The sequence below is a fragment of the Carcharodon carcharias genome, chromosome 4 (assembly GCF_017639515.1).
Source record: "Carcharodon carcharias isolate sCarCar2 chromosome 4, sCarCar2.pri, whole genome shotgun sequence".
NCBI classification, from domain to species: Eukaryota; Metazoa; Chordata; class Chondrichthyes; order Lamniformes; family Lamnidae; genus Carcharodon; species Carcharodon carcharias.
The window spans coordinates 88653264-88668710 of record NC_054470.1 but is presented as its reverse complement, the minus strand read 5'-3'; the positions used below and the strand labels follow the sequence as shown (position 1 = coordinate 88668710).

The window sequence follows — 15447 nt, the reverse complement described above, 5'->3', positions numbered from 1 at the left end:
TGGAATATAATGACAGGAAATCTGAGATTATTCACTTTGCTAGGAAGAATAGAAAAACTGACGAGCGACTTTTAAAAGATGGTGTTTAAAGAGACTTGGATGCCTTTCAAAAAGAAACAAAGTTACCATGCAGGTACAGCAAGTAATTAGGAAGGCAAATGGTACATTGATCTTTATTGCAAGGGAGTTGGAATACAAGAGAAAGGAAGACTTGCTACAACTGGACTACTATATCTTCCACTGAGTGGCAATCATCAGATCGCCACTCTGCTCCTATCTTTCTACCTTAGTCTGGAGCTCCACATTTTCCACCCGGATTTCCTGTCTGGGCCTTTGAGAAATGTACAGTGTTGCTGCTCCTGGAGTCCTTCAGTATGGTGCAGGATCGTCAGGGGAAACAAAGCAACTTTGAAAAACTAGGAGAGAAGTAAGGTAACCGGATGAAGGGTTAGGGTAGGTGGTGATGATTTGGGGGAGGTGGGGGGGGGGTGGTGGTGGTGAGAAGTCAAGAGAGGGTCAGGTGTTGTTGCGGTATGGGGGTGTAGTCAGGTGGTTTGTGGGGGGGGGGTCTCACAAGGTCAGGAGGTCGTCAGGGAGGTTGGTCAGGGGACTGGGAGTTGTTGGGGCCTGGTGGAGGGTTGTTGGGGTTGGGGGATGGTAGTCAGGTGGTCAGTGTGGGTTCAGAGAGTCAGGAAGAGTAGCTGGGGGTGGTAGTTAGGTGTTTATGAGGTGGAGGGGGGTGGGTCCAGTGGGTGGGTCAGGGAGGTCAGCAGCACAGTTACCCGGTCAACACAGGCATGAAGGGTTGAATGGCCATTTCCAGTGGGCCTATACTCCTTAGGAGTTTAGAAGGATCAGAGTTAAGGCTGTTTCCCCTGATGGAATGTCGAGAACTAGGAGGCATATCTTTAAGGCTGAAATGAAAAGGAATTTCTTCACACAGGAGTTTTGAATGTTTGGGATTCACTACCCCAGAGGGTTGTGGATACTCAGTCGTTGAATATACTCATGACCGAGATAGTTATATTTTTGGACTTCAGGGGTATCGTGGGATATGTGGATAAGGCTAACTGAGGTCCTAGATTAGCCATGTTCTTATTTAATGGTGGAACAGTTCAATGGGCCATATGACCTATTCCAGCTATTTTGTGTGTTCTTACAGTTGGGCTGAGGACACTGCTCTGAAGAACTCAGGAATGTCCTGAGGCCGAGATGATTGGCCTCCAAAAAACTAGGAATGGCTCCAGACAGAGGAGGGTTTTTGCCGATTCCCACTGACTTCAATTTGACGAGGACTACTTGATGCCATTCTTGGTCAAATGCTGTCTTGTTGTCAAGGGCAAAGGTTCTCACTCGCCTCTGGAAATCAGCTCTTATATCAATGCTTGGACCAAGGCTGTATGAATAGTCTTGGCTGGACCCAAACTGAGCATCAGTCAGTGTCGCTTGATAGAATTGTCAGCAGCATCTTATATTATTTTACTGATGATTGAGAGTAGACTGGTAGGATGATAATTTCTCAGACTGAATTTATCCAGGTTTTTGTGGACAGCAAATATCTGGGCAATTTTCCACTATGTCGGGCCAATGTCAATGTTGTAGCTGTACTAGAACAGCATGGCTAGAGGTAAGGCTATTTCTAGAGAACAAGTCTTCGGCACTGCAACCAGGATGTTGTTGGATCTTAGCTTAGCAATAGCCAGCCCACTGAAGCTCAGTTTGGGTTCCACCAGGGCCACTCAGCTTCTGACCTCATTAAAGCTTTAGTTCAAACATTGACAAAAGAGCTGAACTCCAAAGGTGACGTGAGAGTGACTGCCCTTGACATCGAGGCAGCATTTGACTGAGAGTGGCATCAAGGAGCCCTGACAAAACTGGAGTCAATGGGAATCGGGGGATAATATTCTGCTGGTTAGAGTGATACCTAGCAGAAAGGAAGATGGTTGTGGTTGTTGGAGGTCAATCGTCTCAGTTCCAGAACATCGCTGCAGGAGTTCCTCAGGGTAGTGTCCTAGGCCCAATCATCTTCAGCTGCTTCATCAATTACATTCCTTCCTTCACAAGGTCAGAAGTGGGAATGTTTGCTGATGATTGCATATTATTCAGCACCATTCAGGACTCCGATACTGAAGCAGTCCATATCCAAATGCAGCAAGACCTGGACAATATCCAGGTTTGAGCTGACAAGTGGAAAGTAACTTTCACACTACACAAGTGCCAAACAATGGCCATCTCCAACAAGAGAGAATCTAATCATCGCCCCTTCACATTCAATGGCAATACCATCACTGAATTCACCACTATCCTGGGGGTTACCATTGACCAGAAGCTGAACTGGACTACCCGTATAAATACTGTGACTACCAGAACAGATCAGAGGCTTGGAATCCTGTGGCAAGTAACTCACCTCCTGACTCCCCAAACCCTGTCCACCATCTACAAGGCACAATCAGGAGTTTGATGGAATACTTTCCATTTGCCTGGATGGGTGCAGCTCCAGCAACACGCAAGAAGCTTGACACCATCCAGGACAAAGCAGCCCACTTGATTGACAACACATCCACAAACATTCACTCCCTCCACCACCGGCGAACAGTGGCAGCAGTGTACCATCTACAAGATGCACTGCAGAAACTCACCAATGCTCCTTAGGCAGCACCTTCCAAACACACGAATGCTGCCTAAAAGGACAAGGGCAACTGATACATGGGAACACCACCACCTGGAAGTTTCCCTCCAAGCCACTCATCATCCTGACTTGGAAATATGGCGTCGTTCCTTTACTGTCGCTGGGTCAAAATCATGGAACTCCCTCCCTCACAGCATTGTGGGTGTACCTACACCACAGGGACTGCAGCAGTTCAAGAAGGTAGCTCATCAACACCTTCCCAAGGGCAATGAGGGATGGGCAATAAATGGCAGCCTAGCCAGCGATGCCCACATTCTTAAATGAATAGTAAAAAAAAAAAATCAGACTGCTTGTCGAATATGTATCTTAATTTCTTCATATCAAGAAGACCAGAGCCACTCTTTTTGGCCAATGCTGCATACTCCATTCCCTTTATACTGACTGCACCCCTACGCCAGTCAAACTCTCAGGCTGAACTAGACTAAGCCTTACTGTTGGCATAGTGTTTGATTCTGAGCTGAATTTCAAAAACCACATCCTGTCACCTAGACTAATTACATCCACCTCTGTCTGGTTCTACTCCTACTTCAATTCTTTCACCAATAAAACACTTTGAAGTGGATAAAGGCAAGCTGAGTGAGACAGGAAGGGACAGAGTTTAACAATAATAGTGTATAAGAGAGTGAGATCCAGGAAATAGTAGTAAAAAAAATGAAATCACTTTATCTGAATAGGCGGAGCATCTGCAATAAGATGAACTAGTGGCACAAATAGAGATAAATGGTACAGATCTAATTACAGAGACATTACAGAGACACAAGATTGGGAAATTAATACTCCAGGGTACACAGCATTTTGAAAAGACAGGCAGAATGGAAAAGGAGGAGGGGTAGCCCCAATAACAAAGGATGACAAAAAGACATTGGTGAGAAAGGATCTTAGCTCAGAAAATCTGGAAGTAGAATCAGTATGGGTAGGGATTATGAATGGTACAAGTTATAAAACGCTAGTGGGTGTAGTTTATAGGCCCCCACCAACACCCGACAGTAGTTATATCATTAGACCGGCAATGAGTAAGGCATTAATGAAATAAAAGCAAAATACTGCAGATGCTGGAAATCTGAAATAAAAACAGAAAATGATGTAAGAACTCAGCAGCTCTGACAGCATCTGTGGAGAGAGAGTTAACGTTTTGAGTCCGTATGACCCTTCTTCAGAGCAGAGCTCCAGAAAAGAAATTAATGAAGCTTGTAACAAAGGCAATATAATAGTTGTGAAGGACTTTAATCTTCATGTAGACTAGACCAATCAAACTGGCAAAGGTGGTCTGGAAGCCGAGTTTGTGGAATGTTTTCATGACAATTTTCTGGAGCAATGGAGTAGTGGAACCAACGAGGGATAAAACTATTTTAGATCTAGTACTGTGTAATGAGGTAAGGTTAATTATTAATGCCATAGTAAAAGATCTAAGAAATAATGATCATATTACAATTAATTTCACATTAAGTTTGAAAACAACATACTCCAATCACAAACAAGAATCTTAAAACTTAGTTACATGGTTGTAGTAGGAGAGCTGGTTAAGGTTGATCGGGCAAATGGAATACAAGTATTGTGACAATGAACAGATACACTTAAAAAAAACAACTCAAAGTATTCAACAAAAATACATTCTATTGAAAAACAAAAACTCAGCAAGGAAGATCTATCTATGACTACTAAGGAGGTTAATGGTAATGTTAGATAAAAAGACTTGAGCAAGAGAGCAAGAGTTCATAAAGTGTATTCGGGACAGTTTCCTTGAACAATATGTTGTGGATCCAACCAGGGGTCAGGTTATTTTGAATCTGGTAATGTGTAATGAGGCAGGTTTAATAAATGATCCCAGAGTAAAAGATCCCCTAGGAAACAGTGACCATAACATGGTAGAATTTAGTATTCAGTTTGAGTGTGAGAAACTTGGGTTGGCAACAACTGTGTTAAACTTAAATAAGGGTAATAAGAAAGGAATGAGGGCAGAGTTGGCTGGAGTGGACTGAGAAGGGAGTTTAGCAGAAAAGGCAGTTGATGAACAATGGAAGACATTTAAGAAAATAGTTCATGACTCACAATAAAGTGAGAAAGAAGGATTCTAGGAAGGGGATAAACCAACAATGGTTAACCAAGGAAGTTAAGGAAATAAATATAATAACCATCACTAGAGAAAAAATACTAGGGAAACTAATAGGGCTAAAGGTCGATAAGTCCCCTGGACCTGATGGGTTGTATCCTAGGATATTAAAGGAAGTAGCTACACAAATAGTGGATGCATTGTAAGCAATCTTCCAAGAATCCTTAGATTCTGGAAAAGTCCCAGAAGATTGGAAAACTGCCAATGTATTCAAAAAGGGAGCAAGACAAAAAACAGGTAACATAGACCAGTTAGCTTAACGTCCATCATTGAGAAAATGTTACAGTCTATTATAAAGGATGGAATAGCAGGGCATTTAGAAATGCATAATATAATCAAGCAGAGTCAGCATGGCTTTATAAAGGGGAAATCATGCATGACAAATTTAGAAGAATTCTTTGAGGAGCTAACAAGCAGGATAGATAAAGGGGAACCAGCAGATGTATTGGTGAGGCAGTAGTGTAGTGGTATTGTCACTGGACTAATTATGCAGAGACCCAGGATAATGCTCTGGTTACTGGGTTCGAATCCCACCACACCAGATGGTAGAATTTGAATTCAATAAAAATCTGGAATTAAGTCTAATGAAACCATTGTCGATTGTCATAAAAAACCCATCTACTGCCCTTTAGGGAAGGAAATCTGCTGTCCTTAACCTGGGTCTGGCCTACATGTGACTCCAGATCCACAATAATGTGGTTGATCCTTAGACCAGGATTTTACATTGGTCAGGCGGGCTCGATGGGGCTCGCTGCCTGCAATCGGCCCTGCACCGCTATTTCACACGGGTGGGCCAATTAAGGTAACTGAGCACTACCCATGCAGGCGGGGGGAGGAGGAAGAACCGGACCTACCGCACAGTTTGCACATGTGCGCGGAAAAGGCACGCAGCTGCCTCAGGGAGATTGAAGCGCTTTTCAAAAAGATAAATAAAGATATGAAAAATCTAATGAAACATGTCTCCTCATGTTACTGTGTCGTCCTCACCAAAAGGGACATGTTTTTATTTTGAAAATAACAGTTTCATTTAAGTAGTATTAGCTTTAGGAAACCTCATCCCGCTTGTGAATGAAAGGTTTCCTAAAAAATGTAAAGGCCGCTTGGCCTTTTCACCTGCCTGCCAACCATAAGGTTGAACAGGTAGCACAAAATGCAACTTAATTATTTAGTTAATGGCCTTAATAGGTCTTTCAATTTGTCAGCGGGCACGAAGCCGACTCTGGTGTGCGCCCGCCAAACGAAATATCACGCGAGTTTGCAATGACATTGGGACGCATGTCCAATGTCATCGCACGTCATTTTATATTCTGGCGTTGTCAGGCACACGCCTGCACACTGAATGTAAAATTCTGCCCTTAAATGCCCTCTGAACAAGGGCAATTAGGGATGGGTAATAAATGCTGGCCTAGCTAGCAACATCCACATCCCGTGAACAAATTAAAAAAAATATTGAAAAAGGCGTTCGATAAGATACCACACATAATGCTACTTAATAAGAAAAGAGCCCAGGGTGTTGGGGGTAGTATATTAGCATGGAAAGAGCATTGGCTAACTAATAGAAGACAGAGAATTGTGATGACTGGGGCATTCTCAGGATGGCAACCTGTAACTTAGTGGAGTGCCACAGAGTGCTGGGGGCACAATTATTTACAATATATACTAGTGACTCAGATGAGGGAAGCGAATGTACTATCGTCAAGTTTGCGGATGACACAAAAATAGGTGGGAAGGCAAGTAGTGAGGGCGACACAAAGAGTGGGATACAGACAGGTTAAGTGAGTGGGCAGAAAATTGGCAGATGGAATATATTGTGGAAAAATGTGAGGTTATGCACTTTGGCAGGAAGAATAGAGGAGCTGAATATTATTTAAATGGAGAAAGACTGCAGAAAGCTACAGCACAGAAGGATTTGGGAGTCTTCATGCATGAATCACAAAAAGCGAACATACAAGTTCAGCAGGTAATAGGAAAGGGAAATGGAATGTTGGCCTTTATTTCAAAGGGAATAGAGTATAAAAAGTCTTGCTAAAAATATACAAGGCACTAGTTAGCCCACACCTAGAATACTGTGAACAGTTTTGGTCCCCTTATCAATAGAAAGGTATACTGGCATTGGAGGCAGTCCAGATTAATCCTAGGTTAATCCTGGGTGTGGAGGGATTTTCTTATGAGGAGAGGTTGAGTAGGTTGAGCCTGTACTCATTGGACTTTAGAAGAATAAGATGCGATCTTATTGAAACATATAAGATTCTTAGGGGACTTGGCAGGGTAAATGCTGAGAGATTGCTTCCCCTTGCGGGACAGTTTAGGACCAGAGGGCATAATCTCAGTGAGAGGAGTCGCCCATTTAAGACAAAGATGAGGAGGAATTTCTTCTCTCAGAGAACAATGAATCTGTGGAATTCTTTACCTCAGAGGGCTGTGGAGGCTGAGTTGTTAAGTATATTCAAGGCTGAGATAGACAGATTTTTAATCAGTAAGGGAATCAAGGGTTATGGGAAAAGGCAGAAAAGTGGAGTTGAGGATTATCAGATCAGCCATAATCTCATTGAATGGCGGAGCAGACTTAATGGCCTACTTTTGCTCCTGCGTCTCATGGTCTTATAAGGCTTATAATGTTGCAAAGGATTGTAGTTAAGTCTGAGAATTAAAAGTGTTTTCAAAGCCAGCACAGGGCTACCAAAAAATTGGTTAAAAATATAAGCTTATATTTCACCCCTTTCTTGGATTCACTCAAGTTCTGTCGAAGGGTCATGAGGACTCGAAACGTCAACTCTTTTCTACTCCGCCGATGCTGCCAGACCTGCTGAGTTTTTCCAGGTAATTCTGTTTTTGTTTTGGATTTCCAGCATCCGCAGTTTTTTTGTTTTTATTTTTGCCTGTATTTTGTCAGGTTTAAACAAGTCATAATGACTTCAATTTGGCTAAAGTGGTCAACTCACAAAAGGGTTCAACTGGGAATTAAAGGCGCTAGTTTCAGATTTGAACTGGGATATGTGTGTCAATTTTGGGGAACTTTTGTAGAGGATCGATTTATTTTCTTTGAGCTTGTGGTCTGTCAGTCAAATTCCAGAGCATTTTGTACTGGGGATGGATTGTTTATTATTTTTAGTGGGCTTTCTGTGTTATTTCAACTAATTGTAGTGGTACCTATACTAGGGATATTAGAGGGTACAATAAAACAATAAATTTACAATTGAGCCAAACCCAGCTTCGATATATTTTTGTTCTTTACAAATTCTGAAGTCCAAGAACTGTTTGCATGTTGTGGGGGAGAACAGGAGCCTCTTAAGTGGGAGGTATCTGCAGCCTATATTTGGGGAACAGCCTATATTTGGGGAACACATAACAAAGTTGGGGGTATGTGAAGCTTTCCTGGCTGGGTGGTGGGGGTGGGGGGGGTTCACCTCGGTAGGTGGCCGTGCACACAGCCTCTAGATGGGGAGGGTAAAGATCCACATTGGACATGGGCATATCAGTAGTGATGGACTCGGGGGGAGGGTAGAAATGTTGACCACAACTACGGGATCCAGTATTATTGGGGGAGGCCGGAGAATTATAGGAGGTAGCTGTACCTTCACATTGAGAGGTTCCAGGTAGATTTCTGGGACATGGGCAGTGAGAGAGGGAGTGTCCAAGTTCATTTTGAAATAGTGCAGAACCACCATCTTGCTCTATCGGAGTTATGGCACAGTTTTAAATCGAAAGAAGAAAAGATTCTGAATGGGAGGGGTCTGAGGCTGTGTGGAAGAGAGCACTGCTGGACTAAGGGGTCGTTTCAGTGGGTGCCCGCTAACTTGTTGGTGCCGCAACAGTACACGGGAGTCTGACTGGAGAGAAAGAAAAAAAGCCATTGGAAGCCTTTATCAGCGCTGTAACAGGGATGCTCAGAAGTCAATGGCTTAACATCACATTCACTGCATCTCAACACATTAACACATAGGAATGTAAAATTTGGGAATGCAGGCGACTTTTAAAGGAGGCACAGGTGCAGCATATATGGCATTCCATCAATGGAGACCAGTCACGTGTTCTCCAGAATTGGCATTCATAACGGGCCAAAGGATATCCAGTCATTAATCATGAGCAGCTTATTGTTAATTAGTATGCAAGATCAGAGATTGGAGCACTGAGCTAGGTTAGGTCGCACATGTCACTGAATCCTTCTCATACCAGAGGGCTTCAAATGTTATGCTTCTGGGATGGCATCCTGGTCGCCTCGACATAAGTGCTAGTGCCTCAGGGACAAGGCTGTATCAGCAGCAATGCAATAGGGCAGAAGCCACTACAGACTATTAGTGTTGCTATTGGTAACTGATTGTGAGCATCATTAACGCCTTCAACGTTTCATTTCAGAGAGAAGGTAAAAGCAAAAATAGATCCAGGGCTCAATGCTGCCTTTTTGAGGGTCCAAATGCAATGGAGGAAGCAAAGGAGAGAGAGGCGATGCCGAGCACAGCTCCGGAAGGTCTGGGATCAAGAGGAGCCAGAGCAAGAACAAGTGGGTCAGGAGGAGAGACCCAGACAATGGAGGCGACTCAGTAGACCAAGGGAATATCAAGGAAGACTGTCTTATTTACAAATGAGTGAGACAATGCCGTGCATGACTGGTCTTGTCCCAAGCACTGGTAGATCACATCTGCTACATTCTTTGTGAAGACCTGATGCCCCATGGAGATGGAGGCTATCCCCTGACAGTGGTTTTAAAGGTGACCACCGTGCTCAATTTCTTTGCCTGTGTGTTGTTCCAGGGATCCACAGGGGGCCTGAGCGGCTTCTGGTAGTCTGCAAAACATAGATGCATAAAGGAGGAAACAGATTGCCTTTTACAACATTTACCCTTTACAATATGGCACATCACTATTTGAGGTTTGCTCTGGACAAAGATAGCCAGGCTGCAAGATTTACCAGCTTTGCTGCTATCTCAGGCTTCCCAAGAGTGCAGGGTGCAATAGACTGTATCAATGTGGCTTCAAGGGCAGCCCCTAATGTTTATAAACCACAAAGGCTATTCATTTCAATGTTCAACTGGTGTGTGATCATCAAAAGCACATTTTGCACGTTTGTGCCAGGCACCCTGGAAGTTGCCATGATTCATACATCCTGAGTTACTCTCAGGTGACTCAGATTTTTGAAGGGCCTGAATGTCTGAAGTGCTGTAAGCTGCAGGACTATGGGCCGGGTGCAGGGAGGTGGGATTAGAAAGGGCACCTGGGTAGCCTTGGGCTGGCATGGACAGGATGGACTGAATGGCCTCCTTTTGTGCTGTAACTTCTCTATGGTTCTCTGGATGGCTGCTTCTGCTTGGGGATAACAGGTATCCCACTGAAATGCTGGCTGATGACAACCATTCCAAGGAGAGCTATAATATTACTCACAGCTCCATAGCCTCTCTAATCGAGCAGACACTGGGATTCTGAGGATGCGCTTCAGATGTTTGGACTGCTCAGGTGGCGCACTACAGTACACTTCCAATAGGGTTTCACGCATCATCAATGTGTGTTGCTCCCTTCACAACCTGGCACTGAAAAGAGGTGATCCTTTGCCAGAGAGTGAAATGGAAGAGGATGACACCTCTTCAGAGGACGAAGATCAGGATGCCCAGGAACTTCAAGAAGGTGATGAGGGTCAGTTTAAAGGCGATGAGACCATAAGAAGCAAGACATGGGAGATATGCCCATGACACTTAAATTACTGCCAGATTCCAGGAGGACTAAAGTGAAGGTATGGGGTGATGGCCACAGTTCTCCTGGCCCTCAATGCCATTCCATTTCATCTCAAGGGATGTCTAACCAGTCGCATCAAAAACTAGTAGAGCATTCAAGCTCACACCTTCTAGCCTCATCACCAGGCCATGATCTCGAAGGATCTTACTTGAAGCAGTCGTCACCACATAAATAAGAAACTCCAGTGGCCAGTGAGATGAGGACATGGTGAGGAATCTCCTCCTCCCTTCCATGTCTTGTCCTTTGGCACTACAACTGAGGCGACACAACTGCCATTAATCACTCAAGACTGCTGAGCTGCCATCATACACTGGTGTTTCTTGAAGAAGAAGGGTTACAAGCGCATAAATCACACACTTCCAATAAAGATTTTAACACATCTCCCTGACATCACACAAGGGTGCATAAACTATCTTCAGTGAAGTCGACATCACATGAATGTGAATCTCACAGAGGGATGCCATCCCTGAGTGGGAGAATGGCTAAACCTTAAAATAAGAGAATTCAAATGTACATAATCATATGCCTTCAGTTGACCAAGTCATTCACATAAACATCAGATGTATCTACAAAAGTGTAACATTTTCACAGTGGTGGCACACCCGTGACCCAAAAGTGAATTCAATATTTGTTAATTTTCCTAATCCTACTACTACGCCTGGGTACAGCCCCGACATCTGCAGCAGAGGTGAGGCAGCCTGATGGCGGACGTCCTTAGGTGGCCGGAGGCCTGGAGAGTCTCGTGCTCAGGTGTTGATGCACCTTCCTTGGCCAGAGCAGCTGCAGCGGATGGAGTCACAGCCAGAGGGGGTTCTGAGTAGTTGGATACACTTGGAATGTCCTGAGGGGAGGCCGCTGGGGTGTTCATCCTTCCTGTGGGTGCCTGAGAGCCCCTTCCTGACTTCTTGAGGAGATGGTGCATCTGGAGGGAGTCAAGGTGTCTCATCCCTGTCACCTGCATCTCAATGGTGTCTACCAGGATGTGTGGCTATGGAGTCCAGGGCCAAGCACAAATCCGGCAAAGCCTGATGGACCAAAGTGTCCATGGCGGTTACCAACCTTCCCATGGTAAACTTGAGGTGCTCCCATGTCGCTATCACTACATCAGAGAGAACATGGTCAGACTCCTCCATCCTTCGCTCTAATCTGCTGAGTGCTTGTCAAATCTCTGTGTGATGTTCCCGCTGCCTGTTGTTGCATCTCCAACAGTGAGTTGGCAACCGCTTGCAGAGACTCATCACCTGATTCTGAGTGGGTGGCTGGCCTCCAGCAGCCCTCCAAGTGCCAGCAACCTTGGCTGTCTCTGCCTCCAACTAATGCAGTGATATGTCAGTGAGGTGTTCTCCAGTAGGTGAGCCCAAGCTCAATTTAGAGCTATGCCTCGGTGTGTGTGTCTGCACTGGTGGAGGGTGTGGGTGAGTGCAGTGACAGTTCTTCCTTAGCTCCCTCTTCTGAAGTGGTCTGGGGGCTTGGACTTATGGTGGGCTGCCTCGTGGGCTTCGAACTGCTGGTGCATACAACAGAGAGAATAGAGTTTTAGTTGAAGAGCAAGTGGATTATATGTCATATATACGAGCACGTCATTCATTGTGATTGTCAGGATGTGATGAACTGACAGAGGTGTGATCCATGCTAGGTTGCTGAGACAATCCAATCTCCCTTCTCCACAGAAGTGATCCCTGTCCTCCACAGCGATCTCAGCTGCAGCCTCCTCGAATTCAGTGAGGGCAATTATGTTGGCCATGCCTCCCCCAGTCTGTGCTCTTTCCCTTCCATTGTGGGCAAGCTTGCCCTGGATGAAGACAAAAGGCATGTGATGAGAAGGGATGGAGGGTTGGGAAACATGTATGCCCCCTGTGTATGGTGAGCCCACTCCAGCAGGTCTGAGAATGGAGAGCGTAAAACATGATAGGTGGGATGGTGGTTATGTGAAAGTTTCCATGGGACAATAGGTGGTGATATGTGACCCCACTAATGATTGTGTGAGATCCCTGAAGAGAGTAGTCCTTTGATTGGATGAGGCCACAATGAGAGTTTGATATTGGAGGGAGCTGAAGAATGACTTACTCTGGCGGAGTGGATGAGATCTTTCATCCTCTTCCTGCACTGGATGGCGTTATGGGTGCAGTTGCCAGCCATGCTGACATCCCCTGCAATAGCCTCCCAGTCTGAAGAGGTGAAGCTGATATGCTCTCTGGGATATAGGACATCCCCATGTGCCCGCACTCCTCTGATCAAAGCCTTGTAGCGGGGCACAGTCTTCTTCTTTTGGCTCAATGACATTTTTAACCGTTTCCTGGAGTCAAGTGGGCTGGAGAAAGTTAAACGCTTGTGCTCCAGTAACTTTTAAATATGGTGCCTGGGCCTTTGATCCCTCCAGGTAACGGCGAGGTGGACGAATCAGTTCTCAACTTGCCAGGTGATTCAGGGAGATACTCACCTGTGAATAATTAATGAACTTCCAAGTGCGGAATTGGGCATGATTTCCCACCATTTTGAGCAGCGGATTACGCCTGCCCTCCACTGCACTTAATTTCAAAAATGGAAAATTGTGCCCATCACTCTGCAAGGAAGGAGGGAGAGAGAAAATAGAACTACAGGCCAGTTTGCCTGAAATCAGTCATCAGCAAATTGCAGGAATCTATTCTAAGGAACTCTTAACAATGCACTTAGAAAAGTATGATTAGAACAAGACAATATGGTTTTACAAAAGGGAAATTCGGTTTCACAACTTTATTCGAGTTTTTTTAATTAGTAGGGTAGATAAACGGGAATACGTGGTATACTTGGATTTCCAAAAGGCATTCAAAAAGGTGTCACACAGAAGGTTAATATACAAGTTAAGAGCTCACAGAGTTGGGGGTAACATATTAGTATTGTCAAAGGATGGGTTAACTGACAGGAAGCAGACAGTAGGGATAAATAGGGCATTTTCAAGTTGGCAGGCTGTGAATAGCGGAGTTCACAGAATCACAGAGTGCAGAAGTGGCGTGAGAAATATCTGATCTACCTACCTGATCCCATTTACCAGCACTTGACCCATCGCCTTGAATGTTATGATGTGCCAAGTGCTCATCCAGGTGCTTTTTAAAGGATGTGAGGCAACCTGCCGCCACCACCCTACCAGGCAGCGCATTCCAGACCGTCACTACCCTCTGGGTAAAAAAGTTTTTCCTCACATCCCCCATAAACCTCCTGCCCCTTACCCTGAACTTCTGAACTTGAGTTCCGTAAGGATCAGTGCTGGGGCCTCAGCTATTTACAATCTATATTAATGAACTAGATGAAGAGACAGAGAGTAAGGTATTTAAGTTTGCTTAAAATACAAAGCTAGATGGGAATGCAAGCTTTGAGGAGGACACAAGAGGCTGCAAAGAGAGAGCGACACATTAAGTGAATGGAAAACAAGGTGGCAGATGAAGTAGAATGTGGGGAAGGGTGAGATTATTCACTCTGGTCTTAAAAATAGAAAAGCAGAATATTTAAGTGGTGTGAAATTTGTAAATGTTGAGGTTCAAGAGACTTGCATGTATTTGTATAAGGAACACAAAAAGTTAGCATGTAGGTACAACAAGCAATTAAGAAAGCAAACTGCATGTTGGCCTTTACTGCAAGGGGATTGGAGTACAAAAATAAAGGTCATCCTATAATCGTGCATGGGTTTGGTGAGACCACATCATGAATACGGTGTGCAATTTCAGTCTCCATATTTAAGGAAGAATATACTTGCACTGGAGGCAGTATGGCGAAGGTTCACTAGATCGGTCCCTGGATGACAGGGTTTTCCCATGTTGACAGGCTGAGTAAATTAGGTCTCTATTCTCTGAAGCTTAGAAGAATGAAAGGTGAGCTAATTGAAACATTCAAGGTTATGAAGCTGCTTAACAGGGTAGATACTGACTTGCTGTTTCCTCTAGAATCTAGAACAAGGGGACACAGTTTCAAGAAATTTCTTTACTCAACAGGGTTCTGAATCTTTGGAATTTTGTACCCCAGAGGGGTATTGAATATATTTAAGGCTAAAACAGTCAGATTTTTGGTGTCTCTGGAAATCAAGGGTTCTGGGGAGTAGGTGGGAAAGTGAAGTTGAAGTCAAAGATCAGCCACCATCATATTAAATGGCGGAGCAGGCTCAATGGGTGATATGGTTTTCTTCTGCTCCTATTTGTTACGTTCTTATTCTCTCCCGAGCACTCTGTGTACCTCTTTGCATTCCATTATTAATGGCAAAGCCTTCAGCTAGTATAATCCTCCTCTCTTGAACCCCCTTCCTTAACTACCCATTTTGATATGAAAAAAAGTTTATCCAACACTGAAATGTACGATACTTTCAGGAAGATAACTTTCCAAATTAAAAATGACAACCCACTGACAATTTACAATTATAGTGACAGTTTAAAGTATTGCACATTCATTACCTTATAAATCAATGATGGAATTGAAAGGTTAACATTCAGATCTTCACTACAGGCACTGCCATGCATGGCCACAGTGGAAGCCTGATGGACATCTTCTACTTCAAAAGATGACTCCCTTTCAAATGTCTGTTCATCAGCAACACTTGTTTCACTTGCTTCTACCTAGAAATTAATAAACAGAGATTAATTACCTTCTGCAAGAATCTAGGAGGAAAAGATGATTACTGAATTTCACTGAAGCATCTTACGTTATGAAAACAGGCTGTCAAATCTGGTTATGGTTACCATAATTGGTAAGATACCACTGAATTGGAAAACAACACTATAGACCCCAGGAGATAGTCAACGCTTATGTTGGCCTGACATTGCTGCCTATTCTGATCAAACTCAAGAAACTAAAGCCTTTCCTGACTAATGATGCATGTATTAGAGAAACCATAATTTTAACAACAAATTAAAAGTTGCACATGTGAACCAGAGTTGCTAAGCAAATAAGTACATTTA

General features: G+C 44.0%; 1 protein-coding gene across 4 annotated transcripts in view; it reads right to left on the bottom strand.

The window, feature by feature from the left end:
- The window catches only part of LOC121276887 (multiple PDZ domain protein), a 413889-nt gene that overhangs the window by 232785 nt on the left and 165657 nt on the right, over positions 1–15447 (bottom strand). For all 4 annotated transcript variants that reach the window (XM_041185496.1, XM_041185497.1, XM_041185495.1 and 1 more), the window contains exon 21: positions 14944–15105. In XM_041185496.1, the coding sequence (XP_041041430.1) occupies positions 14944–15105 (162 nt within the window). The remainder of the gene's footprint in view (positions 1–14943; positions 15106–15447) is intronic.